Source organism: Cygnus atratus, chromosome 1, assembly GCF_013377495.2.
Source record: "Cygnus atratus isolate AKBS03 ecotype Queensland, Australia chromosome 1, CAtr_DNAZoo_HiC_assembly, whole genome shotgun sequence".
In the NCBI taxonomy this organism is placed as follows: Eukaryota; Metazoa; Chordata; class Aves; order Anseriformes; family Anatidae; genus Cygnus; species Cygnus atratus.
Genome location: NC_066362.1, coordinates 207366370 through 207374108, shown reverse-complemented (window position 1 = coordinate 207374108; position 7739 = coordinate 207366370). Strand labels below are relative to the sequence as shown.

The 7739-nt window shown below is 45.8% G+C and overlaps 1 protein-coding gene across 1 annotated transcript in view; it reads left to right on the top strand.

Moving 5' to 3' along the window:
* The first annotated feature begins 197 nt into the window (after positions 1 to 197).
* The window catches only part of C2CD3 (C2 domain containing 3 centriole elongation regulator), a 49507-nt gene continuing 41965 nt past the window's right edge, over positions 198 to 7739 (top strand). The window contains exons 1-7 of the mRNA XM_035570392.2: positions 198 to 552; positions 1987 to 2144; positions 2778 to 2977; positions 3406 to 3623; positions 4376 to 4508; positions 5936 to 6064; positions 7254 to 7398. Coding sequence (XP_035426285.1) covers positions 198 to 552; positions 1987 to 2144; positions 2778 to 2977; positions 3406 to 3623; positions 4376 to 4508; positions 5936 to 6064; positions 7254 to 7398 — 1338 coding nt within the window. The remainder of the gene's footprint in view (positions 553 to 1986; positions 2145 to 2777; positions 2978 to 3405; positions 3624 to 4375; positions 4509 to 5935; positions 6065 to 7253; positions 7399 to 7739) is intronic.

The following is a 7739-nucleotide window of genomic DNA, read 5'->3' as shown; positions in this document are numbered from 1 at the left end:
GAGCGCTGCTGGGAAATGTAGTCCGCGCCTCCACAGGGGTCAACGGGACCGCGTTGCCTTACGGGAGATGTAGTCCCGGCAGCGCCTCGCGAGGGCTCCTGGGAAATGTAGTCCCCGCCTCCGTAGGGAGTCCACGGGAGCGCGGTGCACGATGGGAGGTGTAGTCCCGGAAGCGGCCGTTGCTAGGCAGCGGCTCCATGGGGCCGCGGAGGCCGCAGGCCTCGGGCCTGGCCCCGGGGGGCTCCCGGAGGCGGCGGGGGGCGGGCGGCGGGGCCCGGGGGGACTCCGAGGGTCGTCCCGGTGAGGTGGCCGCTTCCACCAGCCTGCCGCCGCTGGTGCGGGGCCCGGCGCGCTGCTTCCTCCGCTGTACGCTGGGCCCGGTGCTGTGGGCAGGCCCCGCGCCCCCCGCCTCAGCCCTCGTCCGCCTCCGGTGGTGGGGGGAGACCTCGGGAGGCACCGTCCTGAAAGTCGGGGGGCCCGGGGGGCAGGGGGCGGCCAGCACCCGCTTCGCTGTCCGCTGCGGGCCCCGGCAGCTCGCTGCCTATCTGACGGGTGAGCATGGAGGTCCTGGAGAGCGTCCAGGGAAGGGCTGCGAGGGGGCTGGGACACAAGTCCTGTGAGGAGCGGCTGAGGGACCTGGGGGGGTTTGGGCTGGGGAAGAGGAGGCTCAGGGCAGACCTTATTGCTCTCTGCAACTGCCTGAAAGGAAGGGGTGGGGAGCTGGGGGTCGGCCTCTGCTCACAGGTGACCACTGATAGGACCAGAGGGAACGGCCTCAAGTTGTGCCAGGGGAGGTTCAGGCTGGAAATGAGGAGACATTTCTTCTCAGCAAGAGCGGTCAGGCGTTGGGACGGGTTGCCCAGGGAGGTGGTGGGGTCCCTGTCCCTGGGGGTGTTCAAGGCAAGGTTGGACGTGGTGCTTGGGGACATGGTTTGGTGGGTGACGGTGGTGGTAGGGGGGTGGTTGGGCCAGGTGATCCTGGGGGGCTTTTCCAACCCTAATGATTCTGGGATGCTGGATCAGGAAGGTTTTGGTGTCTCCCTGGGGGCTGGCAGCAGTCCTGCTGGCGGTTGAGGTTTGGGCGGGTCTCCAGGACGCTGCCGCCGCCTGTCATTTCGAGGTCAGGAGGCTGTTAGTAGCATATTTTCCGCATTAATTATGCATTTTAATTTCGAAGAGTGTGAAGGATACAAAGACATTCAGACGAGCTTGTGCTGTCATTAAGGTGCTTGCTTTACCCAAGGACCTGCAGGAACTTCATTGGAAGGCTGATGTCCAGTGCGTGTCCCCTGCTGGCGCTACTTTTATAGTGATATGATAGTCTTTATGCGGTAGAGCAGATCTTATGCTTGCTTATTACACCCTGTTATCAGTGCAGTGCTTTACCTGCTGTCTGGTGCCCAAAGAACTTCGTGCCCAAAGAATGGAGCTGCTGAAGGAGCTAGGGAACGAGACTTTTTGAGGAGCAGCCGAGGGAGCTGGGGTTGTTTGGCGTGGAGAAAAAAGGAGGCTCGACGTAGACCTTATTGTACTTTATGATTATCTTGGTTGGTTGTAGCGAGCGGGGATCGGGCTCTTCTCCCAAGCACCGGGTGATAAGACGAGGGGAAATGGCCTCAGGTTGCGCCAGGGGAGGTCGAGGTTGGGTTTTGGGAGAAATTTCTTTAATGTAAGGGTTGTGAGGAATTAGAGCAGGGTGCCCAGGGAGGTGGGTGAGTCACCATCCCCGCAGGTCTTCAAGAGATGGTTAGATGTAGAGCTTGGTGACGTGGTTTAGTGGTGGACTTTAGGACTGGGTAAAGGTTGGACTGGATGGTCTCAGCGGTCTTTTCCAACCTGACTGATTCTACGATCCTATTTCCCAATTTTGTGATAGAGCTCTATGTTAACCTCTAGCATCTCTTTCATTTTACCCAACAAGTCTCAGTTGCGTTTGATTGTGGCCTTGCCGTGTCGCCGAAGTCAAGCTCCTCCTGATTTTTGCAGATATGGGCGTGCTTGTCCTCGAGGTGATGACCAAACTCGACCACCTTCCAACTGGCAGAGTGCAGATCACCCAACTGCCCCAGCTCTCTCCCAGCCACCCGGTCGGGGGGTTTTTTACCATACTTTCACCAACGTCTGAGGAACTGGGCGAGCTGCAGGTAGTCCTCCCACCTTTGCTCTTTGTTGTCCTATATAACGCTGTAATGCAGAATAATCAGGTGTCAGGACCCGGTTGTGCTGTGTATACATCCTACAGACCTGCCCCCTGCCCTAAAACATTTACAGATTAAGGTAGGAAATAAAAAAACGAGTACTGATGACGTTGATACCGGTTCCCTTAGAAGGATGTGTGGCGTTGGTAGTTCAACTTGAGTCAGAAAATTTGTGAGGGTGAGTTTTTAATGGTGGATTTAAGATTTAAAAATAGATAGTTCTGGATAGTTTCTCTGGAAAACGCGGATAGTTCTGATGTTTCTCTAGAGCCTCACAGGGCTGATGTTTGTAAAATATTTGGAAATCTGGAGAAAAGAAGGTGCAGTTCTGTTCTGCAGCCCTGGCTCTGGCTAATTTATGCTGAGAGATAGTTGCCCGTGGTTTGGAAACGTGGAATGTGAAATAAATAGCTGTAGGTACGTCCAAGTTTTAAGATGTTCCATAGCTGAATGATACAAATATCGCTTTGTGTGAAAAAGTGTGAGCTTTCCGTGTCGTGAATAGCGAAGTTGAATAGAGTACGTGCTGCACTTAACTAAGAAGAAGATGAAACACTCTTTCCACATTCTATTTTTCAGGTTTCGCTGGTTCTCGAACCTCTGTCAGAAACGCATGGCACCGGCAGCTCAGTCCCAGCCCCAGAGGGAAGCTTAGATTCCGCTCCTGCTCAGGGGAGCAGCAAGCCCCGGTTTCTTGCTCCATCGCCGCAATCTGAGCGTACACGGGTGGCTGCTGCTGGCCAAGAGCCTGCTGACAGTAGCAGAGCCACAACTCCCAGGTATCTTTTCTTTGCCGTGACAAAATTCTGGCTCACTTTGCATTTCACACTTCTCTTAAAGCAATGACAATACTCTTGTGGATTATGGAATACTTGATTTTCTTTGAACACGCCTTTTATGAACTCCAGAACGTTCAGCATTTAAAAGCCTACAGGGACAGTTTCTCGTCTGGTATAAAATTGCATCCTACCTTGACTTAGTTCCATCTACGCTAGTTGAGGTGCCACGAGTCCTTTATTTACAGCTTGAGTCAGTCTGGCCGACGGGAGGAGTGGAAAATGAGGAGTCAGTAAAATGAGATGTCACATTTCTTTTTGGAGTGGGTACAGAAGGGAAGCAGCTGCAGTGCTGGGGAGAATTTGAAGAGGTTTGAATCCCTTCACTGCTCCACTTCAAATGGATCAAATGCTGTTTTCTTTTTCAATAGAGGAAAGGACCATTTATTCTTTCAAGAGGACTCCGAAAACATAAAAGACGTTCCTTCTGCTTCCCACCGCCGTCTGATTTTACCAGATGAACATTTAAAAGTGAATCCTTTAAAGCAGCAAGTGTCATTTCCCACCAGCGCTGATCCTGACGCGCCTCCCGGAACAAACACGCGTGTGTTCTCTTTGCATAACCCAGCTACAAAGGACCTGCTCTCAGGTTTGTATGCAGTTGGCATAGAGAGATTTAAGGAAAAGTGACTCTCGCATGCTCTTGCTGTATTACCTCAAACAGAAAAGGATAACAAAAAGATGTTTACTTTAAAAAAATTAATATTTTAATGTGCCTGAGCCCTGACCTGGGGGGATAAAGGAAGAGGAATTTCAGCTTCACAGCCTGTTTAATCGTTGCCATATCTTCTGAGATGGCCGTCAAAAGATGCCACTCGTGTTCGTACAGGGATTGGGAGGGTTTCTCTGGCATTTTCTGATGGAAAATGATTTCTTTTCCATCGCCTGCTAATTAATTAACATCCCTTTTCAATCACGGACCTCCTGGACTGGATTCGAATGAGCAAGTTCCCATATGTGTAGTCTTTGGAGTTTTTCTATTTTATGTATTTGTAAAGAAGACTCTAAATTACACTGCTGATGAGGCATCCTAAGGTGACAAGCTACTCTTCCGTAAATTTATCTTGCTGCTGGATCTTAATAATGCCTTCTAATGCCTGGCGTGTGTGTGCAGATGAGTTATTTGTACAGCTGTGAGTGGGAGACTGACAGAGGATTGCTGTCACTCCCAGCTGTGCTTTATGGTGTATGGCATGCACTGAACCTCTGTTATGTCAAGATCTCTTTATAGTAGTATAAAATAGAAGGTTCGTGACCGTATCCAGCATGCTTGTTGTGTTTACACACAGCTTTTAAATTGCGTTTGAATGCTGAGGTTTCATCCTTCCACTTATTTCTCAGCTCTTCTGGATCAAGGCAATAAACTCCGCGACGCCATGGTTGTTTCTGCAATGAAGTCTAGCCCGGACATGGAGATTGAACTGAGCGAAGTGCCTCCTTTCGTGAAGACGGATGGTTTCAAAGCAGCCGCAAAGTGAGCTTGGAAAGGGGGAAGTGAGATTTAGTTCCAAAACATACATTTTGAGGCCTTATCCTTGAAATACTGAGATTCACGTGCTGTATTTTAGGATTCTGAGTCAAAGGGGAAATTAATTTGTCTTTGTGAGTAAAAGCCTCCATTTTGTGTATTGATTTTAATCATCGTGTAGTAAGCCTTGATTTCAATAGTTTTAGTTATGTTTTGCACTATTTTTATATATAGTACAGAATTATTTAATAATAAAATATCAAACGTTGGTAAAGAGTAGGAGTATGATAAGGAACATAGCAAATTCAATGTTACTTGCTCACAGAGAACAGGTTTTCAAAGAAACACAGTAATTAGTGACATAAAGTGAGTACTTTTGCATATTCTAGTTTGCTTCTATGGGTACCAAAACACCCATGAAAATTTGCATCTCTACCTGTGTTCTCAGAATTAGCAGTCATTGTTATTTCTGTATGAACTTCGCTAGCAGATGGGTAAAAATAAGTGTGCCTTTTCAGCCTCAAACTCCAATTTCTTGTTTTGTAGTAGACTTAGTAAATGTTCTCAATCCAGTGAAAGTAAAATTTAGAAGAGTTAAGACAAATGCACATTTTTTGCAAGAGAAACGTTACATTCTTATTTTTGGAACAAGATGAGTAATTGCTTCTTGTTCCACTGTAAGCCAGAAAATGAGGTCATTCTTTAACAGTCAAAGCTGCTGTGCAAATACAATTTAAATCATTCATATGTGAGTAGCAGTAGTGTTGTGTTTACACTTTTTCAAAACCTTTTGATATTAAAAATTTGTTTAGGTAAAAAGTGGTGCGGAAATGCAAACATAAAAAGCACTGGATCAAAAGTCACTATCGTGTGAAAGACACCCAATGACATGTATAAAAATTATTGGTGGCTCTCAGTTCATCTTTTGAGGTATAGATGTGCATATGTGCTTTCTTTGTGATGACTTAATCAGAACAATTACACAGGTTGGCATTCGCTGTGCCTTGAAGAACTCACTGGTTGTAAGAAAAGAAGTCCCAGTGCTTTTGCTCAAGCTATTCATTTTTATTTTTTTTGAGTAGGTGGTTTGTTGGACTCTACAGGAAAAATTCACAGCATGTCACTTATAAACGTCTTACTTGACTTTCTCAAGCCCTCTCTCCTCTCCCTTGCAGCAACTGTGTTTAAACTGCAAGTTTGGGCCACCTTGACGCATGGCAAAGTGTAAGATTTTTGGATGAGAAATGTGACTTGCAGCGGAAAGTTGTAGAAAGCTTTTGTGTACCTGGAGGTTAAGCTACAAATGGGAGAAGGCTGAACATAACCTTTGCTTTTTACCCTTTATGCGACTGAAATCCTGAGCGTGCCAGAAAGACTTAATACCTTTATTTTTCCTTTCACTGCTCTCTGTGCTGCTATCGCTTGTTAACCAGGAGCCCAAACGTCTTGAACTCCGATTTTGTGCCTGCTCCTGAAGATCCCCATCCCTTCACATCTGACGTCACAAGTCAGCAGCTGGACCTCAACTCTGAGGAGAGAGCAATACAGTTACTGTTGGGCAAGTGAGTGTAACACACTAAGGATTCCTGCAGAATTGTCCTTATTTGGCCACTTTATACTGAAAAATGCCTTTTGACCTTCATATTCTCCACGTTTCTGGAAATGTGAATTGCATGAGCTAGTGGTGACAGGAGGTGTTTGTCAGCTTGCACTCAGCTTTAATATACGACAACCTGGGTGGCTCAAAGTCCCTTGCTGTAAAGATGACAGGAAGATTAATCACAATCTTTGATAAAATTAAGTTACTTAAAAGTTGTAACTGTTGTGTCCTAAAATATTGAGATGTACGTAAATACAGTGTTTCTGTGAAGGACTTAGAGTCTGTTAATTAAAAATAGAGAGGACTAATAGTTACCTCTAATCTTTCTCAGGTATTAAGCTGACCTTTCTCTCTTATTTTGTGAAGAGTGGCAAGAGTATAATCGATGCTTCCGTTGTCTCTATTCCAATCAGGGGTGGGAGGCGTACAGCTTCTGTGTCAGATGTGCTTCAGAATTTCAGTTCCTATGTCCTGTTCCCTGCACTTATTTTTTCCCTGCAACTACTGGATAACAGTGAAGACTTTGCAGGTCATAAAATGGCTTTGAACCTATAGCACAGATGGAAAACCCTTTAACCAAACAAAACTCAATTTTGTTCCAACCGTGCTTTAAAGATAGTTTTATCTATGTACCGAGACACAGTTTGTATTTATTTTGGATTATTCTTAAGTATTACTGAGAGCTTAAAGAGACCCAAAAGGTATAAAGAGCTTGTGAATTAGTATTATAGGTAGCTGTTTTCAGATACCTTTCACAATGAAGGTCATCAAGCACTGGAACATTTTGCCCAAAGGGGCTGTGGAGTCTCCAACTTAGCAGATATTCAAAACCCAACTGGACAATTTCCCAATTTCCATGCTCTAGCTTTGAGCAGCGGCTTGGACCAGATGATCTCCAGAGGTCCCTTCCAACCTCAGCTGTTCTGTGGTTCTATGTGCATATATTCATAAGCTTTTTATTTCAGATGGGTCCAGAGATGGTATTGTAAGGACTACTAGCTGGGCACAGCGCTGTGCAATCATAGTTTGGCTGTTTCTAGAGGCAGTAGAGCACAAATCCAGTACAAAATAGGCAGCGTTGTGAGAATTTGTATGAAATTGACTGCAGAAGTTGCAATGCTATGTTACGTTTCTTTCTTCTGTTTCCACAGTGCTGACTTATCTCCTGTGCGTTTCTGGGATCAGACAGGTTCCCTTTGGGATTCTCTGTCCATTGGGAGCGAGGTGTATGACAGCGAACTCAATGATCCCCACTACGACCAGAGTCTGCTAGAGAGTCTTTTTTACACGGCTCCTGTAAGTGCAAAGCAGAAGGAAGGTGCTTAATATGCAGTCCCTAAGGGGAAAGGAAATCAGAAGCCTGTATCATAAATAAATAAATAAGTCAGTAGTAGTAAAGTTTAATAAAGTATCCTACAGAAACTCGTGAGAACGTTGCTTAAAATTAGTAATGTTAATAATATTAATACTATAAAGACTAAAAAGTCAAGTGTTGAATTTGGAAATTGTGAGGACTTAGGCTGTCCAAGAAGCCTTGTTTTTTATATGTCTGTGAAAAAATTTGTTAGAATGTTATTTGTTTCAAATTATGCAATCCACAAGCTGTGGGTTGCTTTTTTCTTTATGTATCCTTTTTG